The following is a 19017-nucleotide window of genomic DNA, read 5'->3' as shown; positions in this document are numbered from 1 at the left end:
AAGGATGAAGAGTGAGGATGAAGTCTTGCTAGGCCCTTTAGCAAGACTGCAGAACAGTAGGGTTGCTGTGAAAAAGAGTGTAGCGCTTATAAAATGAAACACACCCAGCATATCATTTACTCAGCATTCTCACTGTTAGGTAATCACCCAGAAGAAATTTTGAAATTCACTTTCAAAATGCAGATGTGAATTTTTCTTGTAGTACTCTTCTCAATCACTCAAAATTGAAGACAATCCCTCACCCTTTGAGAAGTGAATGAATAGGCAGACAGGCCTACACTAACAATGGAATATCACCGAGCAGTACATAGGACCTAGATATTGACAATGGCAACTACATGGCCAAGTCTCAAAGATCTTATGTTTAAGGAATAGGCATTCAAAAGGCTATAACAACAACTCCACTTACAGTATATTCTCAAACAAGCTCACTTTGAGAGAAAACAACTTTATTCCAGAGGGGCTGCAAGAGGGAAAGAAAAAGAAAAGGGATAGAGAACCTGCTTCGTCACTGTGGTAGTAGCTTTACAGCTATATTCAGCTGTCAAAAATCCAAACAGCTGCACTAAATAGGACTACCTGTACTTTAAAACTATACTCCAACAAATCTGGCTTAAAATAATATCAAACATCAGTAATAGGCATATATTTCTGAATTCTTAATTCCAGGTATCTAAAACTCTATCTACAAACAGAAAGAACACATGAGTATTCTTAATTCTCATTAATGCTCACAGCCTCACTCTTGTGTTCTATTTTTCTTTAATAGCCTTCTAAACAATTTTTACTGAAATTAAAAGGTATAGGGCTGGAGAAGTGGGTCACTGGTTAAGAGCACCTGTTACTCTTGCAAAGGACTCAGGTTCATTTCCCAGCACCTGCATGGTGGCTCACTATGATCCCTAACTCCAAATCAAGGAGATCTGATGCTCTCTTCTAACTTCAGTGGGCACCAGACATAGATGTGGTGCAACAGACATACATGCAGGCCAATGCTCATATACATAAAAGAAAAAAAGCCTTAAAATTAAAGAAAAATCTTGAAGAAATTAAAATGTTAAAATGGGTTAAAGTAGATTCGTGCAGTAAAATATAAAACCAGAAAACCCACAACTACCAAAACCTAAATAAGGTAAATGTAATCTGAAAATACACTGCAAAACACATCAAGAAAGACTTAAAAATATTCAAAATGAAAATACTGAACAAGGTAACATGAAGGCACCAGAACAATTGCTGAATTAACAAACAGGAAGATGTGGCAACTAAGTCTCACTATTCACTGAAGAAGTTCTCTTTTCACAAAGTCTTTAAGGCAGCACTGATGACCTTCAGGTAGAAGGAGCCTAAAACTGCTTTCTTGGGAATTCTGAGTATACACATTAAAAGCCCTTCCAGCTTTCCCTAAGTCCTAACAGTCATGCACAAATAGTAACACTTTAGTTGCCTGTTTCAGGTGAGTATGTCTTCCTTCGAGCCCATTTTTGCTCTGCCCTTTCAACTTTTTTGTTTGTTTGTTTTTTGTTTTTTGTCTTGTTTTGTTTTGAGACAGGGTTTCTCTGTGTAGTTTTGGTGCCTGTCCTGGATCTCGTTCTGTAGACCAGGCTGGCCTCAAACTCACAGAGATCTGCCTGGCTCTGCCTCCCAGGTGCTGGGATTAAAGGCGTGCGCCACCCCCACCTGGCACCCTTTCACCTGAGCCCACAAGAAAGTCAGGCTGAGGCCACAAGAAATAAGACCTCTGGATGGCAGCTGTTAATGTTGCATGGAGAAATACCACTGATAAGAAGTCATCAGAAAAAAAGAGAGTATAAAAAGAAAAAAATACAACAAAGAGATAAAAATTCTGAACTGCCAACTTACAAAAGCTAATGAGTAAACCTGCTTTCTCTGAGTAACAGTGAACCCAGTCCATGCACAGCTTGCCAAGCTCAGCCTAGCAAATCGGGTAGCCATTCTTTCAGTGGAATCCCAGGGCCTACCTAGTCTCAAGCTTCATCAGTTACCCCACCTAGACACACTATACAATTCTGGTGACACTGTGCTCACTTCAAAGTGAGCTACACATGTGCAGTTATTGATGTAAGGAGGGAAAGAAGGCTCCTCCTTAAACAGGAAGAATAAAGAAGTAGTTCAGGTTAGCAACATTTTGGGAGAGGAAATAAAATGGCTGGCTTCTAGATTTTTTTCCAGAAGAATTTTCTAACAGAACTTAATTGAATACACACAAGCAACAAATCAGAAATCATCAGCCTAACCTAGAAGTCTTGTGACCTCTGAAGTGAAAACTGAACTGAAAATTATTTAAATGTATGAGAGTCTTTGTTATGAGAGAAGGGAAATCACAGACTCTTAAGAGTCTCAGCAAACTGCAGCACAAAGATTGAATTATGACTACATCACTCAATACTGCAGCTCTTTTCTCCAAGGAAAAAGGGAGCAGCGAATCAACATAAAGAGGGACTTGATGCAAAACTGCTTTAGTTTTAAGCATCACAGCTCTGTGAGCGCATATGAACAGAGCCCTATAAGTGCAAAAGGCCCAGGGACAGCTGCACAGTGCCCTTTCCCATAGCATAAACCATAACCAAGCTTCTTAAACCATGGGTGGAGACCAAGAAAAAATTGGCAACAGTTTCTGAATACAATGATCAAAAATTAAAATGCATTATGAACCTGAGGTGTTTCTTGCAGTGCTCACCCATACTGCATGAAACTGCACTGAGCCTTGGTTTTAAACATATCAAGTTGTGCAACACCAGCAAAGACTAGCCAAAACACTTCAGTTCATAATAGAGATTACTGTGTGATAAAAATTATAGTATTTTACTGTACAAAGTTTTCTGCTCATAGGAACATAATGGTCTAATTATAGAAAATAATGATTTTAAATATTTTCCTATTATTCTTTATAGAGAATATCTTTGGATTGTACTATATTAGAATGCTTGATTTTAAAGTTTGCTGTTAGAGATGCTGACTTGCGTTCACAAATAATCAGAGTGAATTTTGACTTGGAATTAGGATAGACTTCCCAACAGTTTCTGAAAGTCCCTATATGCTGATCATTTTGTTCTAGTATTTATGTGAAGTGGGGTTGTGAGTACTGAGGATTATAAAATCAGAATACTGATCAACCTGAAAAACTCTGAACTGCCCTACATCTTATATTATCAAATACTCAGCTAATTATTTCTTTATATAAAAATAAGCACACTTATCTCATTAGTATGCAAATTTTCTTTCATCTTACTAATTGGTAAAACTATATATAATATACATCCACCAAAGAACTGTTTTATAATAAATTTCTTTATGATTTATTATCAGCAAATGCTTTATTGATCTATCTACATATCCAAAGCTTCATTGAAATGTCTTAGATGAAAGGGGCTGCAAATATAAAGATTTAAGAAGTCTTGGTCTCCAAAGCCCTTAAGCTTCAGGCATACTATTCAGTAAAGACAGGAACCAAGTTGAAATAGCAATCCCTGAGAAAACACAAATCTACTTTATAGCTCATTTTAAAGTTAATTTAATATCATATACAATAAGAAAGCAACAATGATAAAGTCTAAGAGAAAAACAAGATGACTGGCTATAAGGTTTGCTTAGATTTTAAAAGTAACATGAGCTGTAAATGCTGAGCTTGTAAAGACCATTTACACATAGACCAGACATAGGAAAAAAAGCCGCAACTGTAACATGTGACCTTAATAACCTCCCTACATGATAAAGACCCTTCACAAACTGATACCTATGAAGCCAAACTCTGAGGATGGTTGAAACTCCAGTAAATGAAGGGCTAGCACATAGCTGCTGTACCTTTTAAACAATCCTAACCAGGTGTTGGTGCGTAGGAAAAGAATATTGAGAAAAGGGTGGTATTCTTAATTCTATGGCTATGGTGCGCAACTGAGTGCTAGCCTATTGGGACCCCTTGAATGATAAATTTTACAAAGCACCAGAGGAAAGCAAGCCCTCCTAATCTTGCACCCTCAAGCCACGGCACATGTTTTAGCAGCAACATCTAGAAAAAATGTTAAGGGAATGAGATAGGCCCAGGAAAGATAGTTTCAATAGCGTGGGGCAGCCATGTTCAATACAGGATAACAGTAGAACACATCAAAAAGACCTCTGACGGCCTGTTATTGAACATAAAGAAATAGAAAGCTGCATTTGGATACATATATTTTGGCTTTTGTTAAAAAGGTAAACTGTATTTTTCATTTTATTTCAAGGTTTATCTTACTAGTGGTTATGTAGCCACAAGAGTATACATTATACAATTCTTATAGAAAAATTACTCACTTTTTGTAAGACTTATTTTCATTTTTAAAATATGTATATGTGGAGGGGTGCATGTGAATGTAGGTGCCTTTGAAGGCCAGAGGTATGAATGAGATCACCATGAGCTGTAGTGACAGGTAGTTGTTAGCTGCTCAGTGTGGGTGGTGCTAGGAAGCCAAACTCGGGTCCCCTGCAAGAAATGTTCCTGTTCTTAGGTACACACACTTGTTTTACATACCCCTATACATTTATGTCCTTAAGGTTTTTGTCTAATGACTTATTTTAAAAGACCTATGAAAAATTATCACAATGTTTCACCTAAACGCATTTGAGATTTAAAATGGTAGTTTTGAAATCTATAATGGAAAAAGAGCAGCATATTTTCTAAACTGTCATGTTAAGACTCTCCCCCAGAATGTCAATCTGGAATAAATACATGCATATTGTCACACACACACACACACACACACACACACACACACACACAGAGGGTCAGTAGAAAAATAAGCACACACATTTGTATCTCAGTAAGAGTCAATCAAACGACAGGGACAATAAAACAGTGTTAAGGCAGAAAATAGCAACAGTAAATATTGTCTTTTTAAAAAAAATAATTCAAACACATAGGATAGTAAAAGGCAAAGGCATTTAAATCATTTCCTTAGTAATACAAGTAATATTTAAATAGATTTAATAGTGCTGCTCCAAACCAATGAATTATGGGTTTAAAACCTATTAAAATGTAATGTTTTTTTCCTGAGCTGAGAGGAGAGAGATTTAAATCCACTGAATTTTAATATTTCAGCTTGAGCTGCAGGAGGTAGAGAAAGTCCAAATGAACTATTCCATCAGCACCATTCAAGCATGAACATTTTAATCAGTTTTCCTTCCTTGGAGTTCTCTAACACAGTTTACGCTGTCATTCTGAAAGCACTTAACACAGAAAGTGTGAAAAACCACCAAGGCTTGTTATTGCCTTCACAATTGATGGCAAATAATTTTGCAGACTTCCTATCATTAAAATGTCACTACTAAAAATTGAGGTTCAGCTTTTCTAGTGCTAACTGCATTTTCCTGCAACACCATGGCATACCTGTTCATAAAGGTTATTGGGATGGGGTATTTTAATGCTCACATTTATATCATTTCCTCCTTAAAAAGTTAGAACAGAAAAGAGGAAGAAGGATTCTTTTTTTAAAAAAAATACATTTTCATTTTCATAAGCTGAATCTCTTTTTTCCTAAGGCTCTAAAAAATTTTTTGTAAATAGTGGTTTGTTGAAATTCTTAATCAGTCTGTTTCGCCTCCATTATTAAGCATAACCACATTCACACAGCATGTACTGATTATATAGTGTAATGGATTTAAGAAGCATTTTAAGATAGTCAGATGACTCAATTTAATAATACAGGAGATGAAAACATCATTTCTAATTAGATCATATTACTGATTTAAAACTGCAATTTGTGTGTTGTTCCAACAGCGCAATCTCACAGAGATTCTAATTTAAAAACACAGTGGCTAGCAGGACACATGACAGTATCAAACTACACGCATAACATTCCCCCCAGCCAATTTGGGGTACCTCAAGGAAAGCTTCCAGGGAACATGAAATCAAAATACAAAAAAGGAAATTTCCTGGCTTTCTTTCTTATAAATAAAAGATAAAATGATATTTAGCTTATTTCAGTCTATCAACACTTTTAAACTGAACATGACCTGTGAAAAAAATCATTATAACTGTGTTTCATTCCATTAAACACAACTAGCTTATTGTGAGGAAAAGAGTCACCTCTCCAAGTTTCAGGCTCACTTCAGCATTTTGCATTTAAACTGCATGGATCACTGGTTTGGCTCATTTACCAATGAAGGTAGAATAATATTGCAGAGTTAAAAGGTGCTTCATCAGATTTCATTAAATCAGGGAACATTCCCTCTTATCTGGATGGTGTGCCTACATATAAAATAGGTGCATATGAAGGGATAAATAAATGAAGGTCTGCAGTAGCATAAACGGGTCTTATGCTTCCTAGAAAAAAAATGCTGTCATTCTCTCAGTGCAGAAAAACCACAGCCAATTCCATTCTAAAATCTAAGTAAGAAAAATCTAACCCTTACCTGTCATCATTCTGGTAGCAAATCAAAGTGCTACCATTTCCTGGAAAGCTAAGGCAGCTCAGCAGAAAAAGTCTTTTGTTATCAAAGCTTAAAACTGATGTCAATCCCTAGGTTCCACACTGTAGGAGAAAAGAGACTCCTACAAGTTGCCTTCTAACCTCCACAATGCATGTCATGGCACAAGTATGCCACCACTCCACAGCATACCAATAAGTAAATGTTTTTGGTTTTGCTTTTTATTTTTTATGCTACCATTTCTTAAAACGATGCCCAAGAGAACAGAGAACAATTGGTGCATTTAAAATCCTACAAACATAAATTCTCTGAAAACTACTGATACAAGACTAACTATCATCATGCTTTAAAAAAAAAAAAAAAAAAACCAAAAGAACCTCAGCAGCAGAATTCATCAAGTGAGTTTGTAACCAGGTTCCTTCTTTCTCAGTTTGCAGTTACCAGAATGGTAGCACTTACTTTACTATTTCTGTAAAGTCTGTTTCTAGAACAGTCAGATTATATGATTTTAACTACATTCTCTGTCCTAATATAAACAGTTTGAAACTCCACAAGATCCACCAACATCTACACACACTGCTTTTATAGCACGAAGGTCTACTGAGTTAGTTTTTTCAAGTAAACTTTTAGAATATAAAATTAAACTGGCTTTATTTTAATAATAAAACCTATATGAACAATATGCCTATTGGTAACAGCTACAACTTACAAATGGTTTCTTTGAGAAAGGGCAATATGTTATTCTATTCAACAGAAAGTATATATAATCGAAATAATGTAAAACAGCATTAAAAATATATGTGAAGTGACAAGAATAGGGAAACTTATTTCATTTTCTGTCGTCATTTTTAAGCAACATCCAAAACAACATAGGTCTGATTTAGCTTAATTTTTCCACTGTTGAGCTGTTCACTAGAAACTAGAAAAGCCTAAACAACAAAAATGCAGTTTTCTAGAAATAGGTGCTAATCAAATACAGGTAGGAATTTTAGCCACTCATGAAATGACCCTGCAAGTTTTCCAATAAGGCAGCACATTGTACAAAGCCATTGTAAACAATGAACTACTTAGAATAACAACTTTAGGTAGGTTCTATCATGATTGACCCATGAGAGATAATGTAAAAACAAAAAAACTTATACATACTATCCTGACATGACCATAACTCATTCACACAAAAAGTTTCACGCAAGCAGAACTACTAAGTACACATAGACTAACTTTAAAAAAATGAGTTCTCTTAAATAATGTGTGTGTGTGTGTGTGTGTGTGTGTGTTGCTATTTTCTTGAGTTTTAAGAAAGATAAATTAGTCCTAAAATGTTTTCTCTCCACTGCCTCCATCTCCCTACCCCAGCATAGTAAAGGTGTGACAAAGGTTCCTCCTGGGTCTATAGGGCCTTTCTGATTCAGCCTCTCCTTTCCAAGGGGCATTTTTCTTGCACTTTTCCATTTATGATGTCTGCTAATTTACTACCTTTTTTTTTTTTCTGGTGGTCAGAGAGACACTAAATAGACCTTCAAATAGCCCATTAAAGAACAAGCTACAATCAGCCTACTGCCACCAACACCAGTGCAGTGATCCTGAGTCTTGATTCCCTTGTTAAAAGACAGTGGCATAATTGAAGCAGTATCTTCACTTCAGATTGATTATCAGGCGACCCTTATTCCTATCTTCACTCAGCAATTTGAATTTTAATGAAAGTAAATGGAATAATTAGCATTTCAAAGTATGTTTGATACACTGAGAGGAAAAATGAGAAAAGACTTTTGTGTATAATTTATACACAAAGAAAGAATTTGGGAGGGAGCAGAAAGAAGGAGTGGAGTCTTTTTTAGAATGTAGCAATGTATTTCTTGCACTTCTGCATAAACTATTAAGTCAGTACTGGACTGTTTACAACCAAGAGTTCTCCTCTTTATTATTATTTCTAAGTTTTATTAGTTGTTACATTTGAAGCTGTAGGGAATGCCTAAACCTAAGGACCTAGCAGGTTCTAGGAAAGACCACTGTCACTACTGCCAGCTAGCGTTTTCTAACTGGGTCACTGATTTTTTAGTTCATCTACTTTCTCCTACAAATGGACACTATCCTGTAAGAACAACAAAGAAGAAAGAGTGGGACCGGATATGTAAAAATACATACTTTACTAAAAGTGATATTAAGACAATTTAAATCATTTGTGGAACGATAAAAAGAAATCAGGTCATTTTAACATCAGAGCAATCTGTGTCTTTTTTTCCTGTCTAGTTTAGCAACAGAAACTGATGGCACAATAAAGAAACATGAGAAAGAGCTGTCCAGTCTCCTCAGGGGAGTTTTCAGGAGCCAACTTAATTAGTAAACTGTGGTACAAAGCTTCTGAGCAGCTAACAAATGCCTCAGGAGACTGAAGGGCAAGAGCTCAATTCACTGTGGTCATCTATTACTTTCTGCCCCTTTGGTGGAACAAAATTTAAAAAAGAGAAAAACAAGAAAGCTAAGGACAAACACTAAGATCAGAGCTAAAATGGAAAGGCCACGTACCCCAATGATGGCGTTCAGTTCTGCCATGGTCACCTGCTTGGCCCGTTCCACAGCCTGCACCACTTGTTGCTGGTGCTATAAATGAAGATCAGAAACAGAATACAATTATTTGTTTTCTACTCAATCAGAACAGCTTTTCCTAATATGTCCTCTAACTTTACATGCAAAATAGCATTTGGGAGTCTCCAGATTTCCAAATAAAATCCCCAGGAATAACCAGGCATCCACTGTACACATCATCTTTGTGCTCATGGAGGATGCTCCCTACATCTGCACTATCTGCTCATATTTCATTCTCAGGCCAAGAGAGTACTCTAACCAAACATCTGCTAGTACTGAAAACAAAGCTCAACTTATCCCATCTGTTTCTTTGTACTATTCCCCTTTATGCTACCTACTTACAGGAAAAAAAAAATTTTGTAAGTAGCCCCTACAGGTACTTATTTTTATAGATTCTTCTCTGGTATTTATTAGCATAAACAGCAAAAGGTTATTCTAATTCCATGTTCTATCTATTCTGGAAGTGTAAAAGGGTCTATGTTTGTATTCTATCATGAAGGGTTGCATGCTTAAACAAAACTATATGCAAATGAAGTTGAAGTACTTTGTGTACTTCTTTTAAATACCTACAAGTTTAAATTATTTTTCTTTAGAAAAACTAGAATCATTAATACTAGGAAATCTCTCCACCCTTGATTCATTTCCGAAGAGAATGAGCAATAACTGGTATTGTTTTATAATACTGGTAAAAATCAAAACATAAGTAACACTGAAGTGTCTGCATGGGGGCACTCACACATCTGGATATACACAAATGGTTGTGTAAGATTCTCAAAATGTAAAATAACCCCCAATTAAGTACATGTGAAGAGTCTAGTATCTACAGATTCAAATTTGGTCTGAAATTCTTTCAAGTAGCTTTAGTGAATGAAGGACAAAAAGCTATATGATAGGCATTTCTCTATGTGGTTGGAAGATATTTATATTAAGTGATCTCTGATGAAAATTTCAGCATATGTCCTTCACTAATTTGAAGTGAATACATGGTTCAACTATAAAACTGCTTACAACACACAAAAAGCTCACCATCAAACATGGAATATTCCCTTACTATCAAGTTTCCACTTCAAAACCCTCAAACATATATGATATTGTGACTTTACTATCTCTCATGTGAACACAGGCACAAGAGAGGGAGGTTTTGTGGGAAAGAAAACTGCCTTAAATTAGTCACATATAACACGGTGTTTTCATCTTTTGCTTATTAATAGAAAAATGCTAAATAACAAATTAATGCTGTGGGATGTTCTGTATGCTGTGAATCTATATTGCTCTGATTGGTTGATAAATAAAATGCTTTGGCCAGTAGCAAGGCAGGAAGTATAGGTGGGATAAGCAGACAAGGAGAATTTTGGGAAGAGGAAGGCTGAGTCAGGAGATGCCAGCCCGCCATCCAGGGAGCAGCATGTAATGGCACACAAGTAAAGCCACAGAAAACGTGGCGACATACAGATTAACAGAAATGGGCTGAGTTTAAGTGTAAGAGCTAGTCAGTGGTAAGCCTGAGCTAATGGCCAAGCAGTTTTAATTAATATAAGCCTATGTGTGTTTACTTAGGTCTGAGCAGCTGTGGACCGGACCGGGCGGGACACAGGAAAACTTCCAGCTACAAATTAATGCCCTTTAAGTTTTCATTAGAAAGTAAACATTAAACTATATACTGTGAATTGTTTTTAATTGTAAGAGTTTCAGTTTCAAAACATAGTATAAGAAGCAAGCTTAGTCTCTCTCTCTCTCTCTCTCTCTCTCTCTCTCTCTCTCTCTCTCTCTCTCTCTTGCTCGCTCTGAGAGACGGAGAGAGCTGTCTACTTTACTGGCCAGCAAGTCTAATCAATAGGCAAGTTCCAGGTTCAGTGAGAGACCCTGTCTCAAAATATGAGGTAAAAAGAGACTGAAGAACACACACATACATACACAAACCTACAAGTAATACAGAGTAAGACTTGTCTATAATAACTTCAGCTTATCTTAAAGGCAGTCTGACCACATGCCATGTTTACTGAGCACTTACTATGTGTCAAGTTCAAAGCTCATTTTAAATTTATGATACTTTTCAGTGTAGTGAAAAGCAGTAGCACTTGCAAAGTAGCCTCTGAGATTTAATACTCCATGAATTTTAAAAATACGTGTACATATTTGTGAATCTGTTTGTGGGTGTTTGTGCTGGAGACCAGAGGTATTGGATCCACCTGCAGCTGGAGTTACAGGCAGTTGTGAGCTTTCCTACATGGGTGCTGCAAACCACTCTTAACCACTAAGCCATCTCTCCAGCTCCCTCCATGCATGATTATGTGCAGAAATTGTTACAAACTTTCTACCTTTTACTTGTGATGTTCAACAATGGCTGCTTAAAATTTCTATGAAAGTGAGACAAATGATCGCATATGCACTCATCCACAACACATAGCATTCACTCTACTCATGTATTCATTCACTTAAAGTGTACAAGCTCTTACCATGACATGTCTCCATCTACTGAAATATTTCCTTTACATTAAGTATTAAATATTCAAAAAAAACAATTACATGGATCAGAGATATGAAACATATCTACATAAGGCCTCTCTAGCATGAGGACTGTACAACTGTTGCTTCATAAATTGTATCTCAACTGCTAAGAGACAAAGATGCCTCAGGCAGCAAGGCTCCATCCATAGCATTAAAATCAAGTGCATTTTTCTTTTCTTTTTTTTTTTTTTTGGAGAAAACTCAATTCACTGATCTGCCATCAGATCTGACAGTAACTTGTTAGGAAGCTAACATCAAAATGGAAGTCATGACTCAGCTTGTGTGCTTTGATAGCAATGGCTAAGGGCTAATACAGTTTCTGGACTTTACCTGCAGTTTGCAATTCAACTTCCCTATTTCTGCTCACACCCAAGAATCATTCGCTGTTTAAGGGCCTTTTGAATATAAGCTTCCCGAGGCAAAAGGTGCCACCTCTTCTGTGAGCTCTGAAAGCACCAGTAACAAGCACTCTACCATTACTCTCTCCACAACATGGTAAACACATCACCCCACAGACTGGATGCACCCATCAGGTAGTGTGAACATTAAAACTCAGAAAGAGGAGGCAAAAAGATCACAATTGAGAAAAAGTAACTCTTGAAGTAAAGTCCATACACTATTCCCCAAAGCTGGTCCAATGCATTTTTATCCCCATTCTCAGATTTTAACAAATAAGCTCCCCGACTCAGAAAAGTCACAGTGCTTCACATTTTCTTAGAATGGTGATGGCTTTCCCACTATGCCTGCCACCTCTTCATTTTCTTCCCCTTCCCCATCGGTCATTTACTCCCATTCTACTCTCATTTTATTTCCAGTCCCACTCCCAGCTTGTCCTTTCTGATACCACACCTCAAGTGTTGAAAAAGGTGCTTTAGCCTCATGAGTAGGCAGAAGGGAACAGTCCCTTCTTATCTTTCGACAGTACTACCAAACAAAATGTCATCCAGGAAATATTAACAAGCCACGGGAATGACTGGGATTTAAAGGAAACAAAATATGTCTAATTACATTTTACTTAAAATGTTGAAACTTACATTCCTTAATTTTTAAAAATAAACTATGCTGTAGAAATTTTATGACTGCAGAGTTACTGAAAATCATTGAATTACACGCAAGATAAAATGAATTTATGGCATATATATTATACCTTAATATGATTACTTTACAAAAATACTGTGATTTAAGGAATAAAGGTGTTGGGGGGGGGCAAAAAAATCTGTCCACTAAATTACATTTCTATTACTTTCTTTGTTATAAAATTATTTTTGATATTTGGTCAAGAAAAGCATTGAATTTTTCTTTTATGAAATAAAATGATATAAGCTCATGTAGGTTCAATACAGCTTACTGATGAACTGACTTTTATGAACCACTATGTGTGCAGTAGGTTTTTAAAGTATGTTTTTCAGAAGGGATAACAATGCCAATGTATGTCACAGCAATATTTTGAGGCAGACAAGAGATATGATACTAAAGAGGAAAGTCATAATAAAAACTGTTACACTTAAAACAATTTTTAAATTTGCTCCACATATTCAGAGGAAAAATTCTGGCAGAAATGCAAAGATTATCAGGATTCTTATAATGAACAACAACCCAAAGTAAGACTTACTATGCCCATTTCATATACAATGCATAGACAAGAGTGCGAGGAAATGAAGGGCATAAAATACCAGAAAAAGTTTTAGGAGGGAATCAGGAAAGCCTTAGCTTTTCATTCATTCATTCAAAATGTGTTAAGTACCTAATAACTGCAGGTACTGAGGTTAGGATTATGACACATTAGACCACACCTCCTGATCTCAGTTTCAATTCTAGGCAAAGGAGCTGCAAAGAGCTTAAGAGCACTTTTTGCTCTTGCAGGGGAGCTGGGAGAGATGATTCCCAGCATCCACATGGTAGTTCATAATTATCTCTAACATCAGTTCCAAGGGATCCATACCCTCTTCTGGCCTCCATGAGCAATGTATGCATGTGGTATACATACATACATACATACATACATATATATGTAGGCACTCTCATATTCAGAAACTCTCATAGACGGAAAGATAGATAAACCTAATCTAAAATTTAGAAAATCTATTAAGAAAGATGGGGAATACTCAAAAGCTCTATAATTACTACTGGGGAATAATTTCCGAGAGAAAATTAGAGGATGTTATGCAATCATTTATCAAGGAAATATCTTAATCTAATCTAAGTACTAGGGAAAGAGTCCCTAAGGAAGCTGACTTGACAACTGCAACTGGAAGGACTTCTGTGGATGAAGAATGAGGGAAAAAAAAAAAAAACCCAGGCCAAAGGACAAGCTTGGCAAAGTCTGTGAAGTCTCTCTCAAGGAAGTGAGCTCCCATTGTGACTAGATGAACAGGGAGGATAGGATTTTGTAGGGCCTTTGGGATGAATATGCAAAATGCCTGTAAAGTGGAAGAGGCATTCACAACAACAAAGGCAAATGCATGGAGACACAGATGTATGGCAAAGGCATTTTCTAGAGAAGCACCTATTGGTGGAAATAAAATCTGGAAAAAATGGAAGATGCCCAACAGTGTAGGGCTTTTCATTACATGAAAAACAGCTGTACTTTATCATGGTAGAAAGTGAGATGTTATTAAAATGTTTTAAGCAGCTGAATACTATCAGTTCTGGATTTTATTACAATGGATCTTACTGAAGGCAGGTGGCAAGGAGTGAACCAGACTGAAGCAAGAACAGTTACAGAGCCATGCAATATTCCAGGTGAAAGATACTTACAACTTGTACTAAATGCCCTTCCTAATAGGAATCATCAGTCATATATAATAAATATCACTCATTTATCATATTGCAGAACTAGAAAGAACTCCTTTCGAGATTCTGAGACCCAGAAACCAGGTTTTGTTAACCAGCAAACAAGACTCTGCACACTGATTTCCAAATGCTGTCTGGTTTGGTATGGTAGAACTGCTGTACCAACCACAGGACAAAAACCATTAGTACATCCAATAGTTGACTCTCTGTATCATTCTAGCCAGTTTTCAAGTCATTCTCTGAAAAAAAGTCATGACAGCTTTTTCTAGTGGAGGAGAATGAACCTTAAAACTGATAACTTAGAATCTACTTTCCCAAAACTTCCTCCTGGTCCCCATTTTGTCTCTAAACTTGCCTCTGCTTCAAGCATTTGAATATATTTGAAAATAGATTTTCAAGTTCCTTTCTTCCCTTTCTTCTAGGTTAAATATTCTTAGGTCACTCAATAGCTCTAGGACCATTTATCCTTCAAGTCATACTCAGTGTGGATAGAACACACAACACTCCAGATACAACTAAGCAGATCAAGTTCAAGTGAAAATATCACTCTAAGTTTTGAAAGTCTCACTGAAATCCTACTTTGACTACTAAAGAATTATTACTAAGTTTACAGGTACATATGCTGTGGGATGTTCTGTATGTCAAGTGTGTTGCTGATTGGTCAGTAAATAAATCACTGATTGGCCAGTGGCTAGGCAGGAAGGATAGGCGGGACAAGGAGGAGAATAAAGCTGGGAAGTGAAAGGCTGAGTCAGAGAGACACTGCCAGCCGCCACGATGACAAACAGCATATGAAGATGCCGGTAAGCCACGAGACATGTGGCAAGGTATAGATGAATGGAAATGGATTAATTTAAGCTTTAAGAACAGTTAGCAAGAAGCCTGCCACGGCCATACAGTTTGTAACCAATATAAGTCTCTGTGCTTACTTGTTTGGGTCTGAGCATCTGTGGGACTGGCAGGTGATAGAGATTTGTCCTGACTGTGGGCCAGGCAGAAAAACTCTAGCTACATACATATGCAATTTAAATTTAACCATAACCTCCAATTCAGCCTACCAAATAATATCCCAAAATGGTTTCACAAAAAATTAGATATTACAAACATATAAACAACACCAACAGTTGGTAAATGAAGAACTTCTCAAAGCCACATACAGCCTACCAAACAATTTTGGCTTGAAACAAAGGACCAAAGACTGCAGATCTAAATAGAGTTCTCAAAAAAGAAATACAAATAGACAGGATTTTTAAGTGTTCAACATAGTTGGCCACCCAGGAAATACAAATTAAAACTACTTGGAGGCTCCATTCACCTGGCAAAGTAACTATCATCAAGAAAACAATCACTGGGCAGTGGTGGCACATGCCTTTAATCCCAGTATTGGAGAGGCAGAGGCAGGAGGATATCTGTGAGTTTGAGGCCAGCCTGATCTACAAAGAGAGTTCCAGGACAACCTGGACTGTTACACAGAGGAACCCTGTCTTGGAAAAAAAAAAAAAATTAGAAAGAAAACAACTGACAGAAATTTCTGGCAAGGATGTGGCAAAAGAATCTCATTCTCTGTAAGTAGAAGGATAAACTAGCAGCCACTATGGAAATCAGTGTAAGGTTTCTCAAAAACCACAAACAGAACTACCATATGACGAAGCTATTCAGTGCACAAGCATGCATGCACACACACGACTCTTTAGCCTATGAAAAAGATACCATCATACCCATGGTCAGTGCTAATCTAGTCACAGTAACAAACGGAATAAGACTAGCTGTCCATCACTGGATGAACAGATAATGAAACTGAATTAAATACATACTGATGGAATTTTATTCAACTGTTATTAAAAAATGGAGTTTGTAGGAACATGGATAGAAAAATAAAGTAACTCAGGTTCAGAAAAAAAATCTCTTTTTTTCTCTCATATTCAGATCCCAGTTTCTTAGTTTTATACAGTGTACTTATGCAGAGTATGTGTAGATATCAAGAAACAAAAGGGGGACCCATTTTAATGAGTGTAGTAGGATGGGTTAACAATACAGGTGATAGTAAAGTGCAAGGGAGAATACTAGGAAGTGAAGGCTTTAAGAATGGATGGGGTCAGAAAGATGAGCGAAAAGAGATGAGAGGGGAATTCAACCAAAACCTAGTATGTATGAAAATACCCTAAGGAAACCTACTTTGTAGAATAATTAAAAGGCAACAATAACCCTTTCCCCACTCATCATTTTGCCTTACCTTCTTCCCTTCTCAGGAGGACACAAAATTCTTTACTGGTATACCCAAGCTCTATGGCTCACTGCTGTCCACTATAACCTTCAAAATATTCACACTTGTCCATTTGTACTAATAATAAGTCAGCCACCAACCACAGATGAATAAGCACTGAGTACTTGAAATGTGGCTAGTGTAACTGAGAAAGTAGTTCTTAATTTTTCTTAAGCTTTAATTATCATTTAAATTGACATAGGTACTTCTGTATTAGACAATGCAACTCTGCTTATACTCAGAGTGCTTTGAAGTTTATCTTCATTCAAAGATAGTAGGTTTTTCAAACATACATTAATTTTGGAAACCTGAATACAAAGTTGCCAATGCTGCCTTTGGAGGGAAGCCCACATTTAATTAAACCTGCAGGAGAAAAAGAAAATTACCTCCTGAGAGTCCTCTTTTATTTCCTGAGGTCAAACAGACCATAATACCACCATTTTGCCACTCAACTGTCATTAAAACACATGGTCAGGTAAAGCAAGAATATTAGTCAACCAAAAAACATAGGAGAGAATTATGTTCTCTGACAGGTTGGGGTTGTAAGAGTAAAGAAACTATTTTAAATCATGTTTACCCTACATACACCCTAAATGTAAAATTCAGAAATCTGGACCAAACCTTCTGAAGAAGGCCCAGTGCACCTACGTTACTCACTGCAGGGCATCCTCTGCATAGAATGTGTTGGAACACATTACCAAGTCTGAAAAATTGACCCCAACTGACTTGTGTGGTACAGGCTGCTGACACTCACAAATGTTTTCCTTAGATGGTCTTAGAGTTGTCTGTGTGCCTGCCTACCAGAGGTTCTTGGGTGATTTCAGCCAAGCTCACCTACATCAAACCATGTAACTACAAGCCATTGATTCCTTACAAAGTTATTAACAAGCAGTATGAGGAGTTAACATGGGACGATTATGAACCCACTGCTACCAGTGCATGTAACCACTGTATTTTGTTCATTCCCTCCCTAAGGCACAATAAGAAAGTGACTGATCACATTTTTCAACTTCCATTTCACAATTACTCTATACATGCAAAATATGATTCAGAGAAATGCATACTCACATCCTAAAATAAATGGCATGGGTAATAAATTTCTATTACATGCCTAGAAAGGTTGTTTTCCCATCACATCAGAAGAAACAAATATAGAGCTATCTGAGACAAAAATGTATGTATCATTTGGAATTATAATTGTATTGAATTCCTGACCCCTATTATGTAACTGTGTGTCATTGTCTACTTCTTAAATAAATCTACAAAATTCTGAGGAAATAAACAATGAAACAAAGAAAATTCACAACGTTGTACAACTCATACTTTCCATTCATAATTTAGCTTTTATGGTCTAAAAAACCTAACGATTCGAACATTTGTTAAAATGTTGTAAAAAAAACCCAATTATTTCATTTATCAAACCAGTATTTATTCAAAATAACAGACAGATGCACAGGGAAAAACTGCTGTGCTCCTCTGTAAGCCCAGACTCTAAATAAGTTTTCATGTCACTGTGCAGTCTAGCCTACAAGATGCCAACACCAGCTCCCAAGCAGTTCTGCTTGTTTTTATAACTTACAAACAGAACACCTAGCTATGGAGTTCCAGATGGAGGAAAGAAAGCAAATGTCCATTCTCCTTGACACTGAATGACTAGAAACAAGCTATTCAGTTTATTGATGGCAAGGTTTAAAACAAGGACCATGAGTTTAAGAGATGGGACTTCAGTAGCCACTGCTCAGAAGGAACCATGGTCTGTTTTCACTCTCCTAGGTTATTTCATGCTGTGGTCTAGAAATGCTTTGTACAAGTGCAGAGAATAGGTCAGTGAGTACTCAGACACAAATGGGACATCTACATCACAACCATAACCCAGGACTACTTTGATGGAGGGAGCATAAAGCTCATGAGAGAGGTCAGAAAAAACTGGAGCAAAACAGTGTCTCCGGACCATGACACTCATGAACTCACAGCAGCTCAATCAGTATTCATGCATAGAGGTGGAAGGAGTCTGGGAACCCTTGACCCTAGCTAAGGAACTATGAACAGATGGCAGCTTCAGGGGAAGGAGAGTCAGTTTTCTTTAAGGATTTGCCCCTAGGAGGCCAACCACACCCCAGGAATATATTTGGGCAGTACAAAGTAGCTTTCATTATTACAAAGGATATGAAGTTGGGAAGTAGAGAAGTGAGAGTGGATCTGGGAGGCATTCCGGGGATGAGATGGGGAGGTATGATCAAAATGTATTGTAGGAAATTCCCTGAGCATAAAACTATTAAAAATGGTTTGTGATACAAGCAATCAAAATGATCAACTTAACTCTGTGAAATAAACGTAAGCAGATTAAAAAAAAAAAAGACATCTTAAAACTCCATAAAAACCAATGTCCTGAGTAAACAGTATGATTCTTTCATGATTTGAGGGAGGAAACTTAGATTTTTTTT

The 19017-nt window shown here is 36.9% G+C and overlaps 1 protein-coding gene across 7 annotated transcripts in view; it reads right to left on the bottom strand.

Moving 5' to 3' along the window:
• Nucleotides 1-19017, bottom strand: part of Tle4 (TLE family member 4, transcriptional corepressor) — a 140039-nt gene that overhangs the window by 81878 nt on the left and 39144 nt on the right. For 5 of the 7 annotated variants that reach the window (XM_059260099.1, XM_059260115.1, XM_059260135.1 and 2 more), the window contains exon 6: nucleotides 8950-9024. The exons of the other annotated variants lie outside the window; for them this stretch is intronic. In XM_059260099.1, the coding sequence (XP_059116082.1) occupies nucleotides 8950-9024 (75 nt within the window). The remainder of the gene's footprint in view (nucleotides 1-8949; nucleotides 9025-19017) is intronic. 7 annotated transcript variants of the gene reach the window in all.

The sequence above is a fragment of the Peromyscus eremicus genome, chromosome 1, assembly GCF_949786415.1.
Source record: "Peromyscus eremicus chromosome 1, PerEre_H2_v1, whole genome shotgun sequence".
NCBI classification, from domain to species: Eukaryota; Metazoa; Chordata; class Mammalia; order Rodentia; family Cricetidae; genus Peromyscus; species Peromyscus eremicus.
This window is presented reverse-complemented; position numbering and strand designations above follow the sequence as displayed.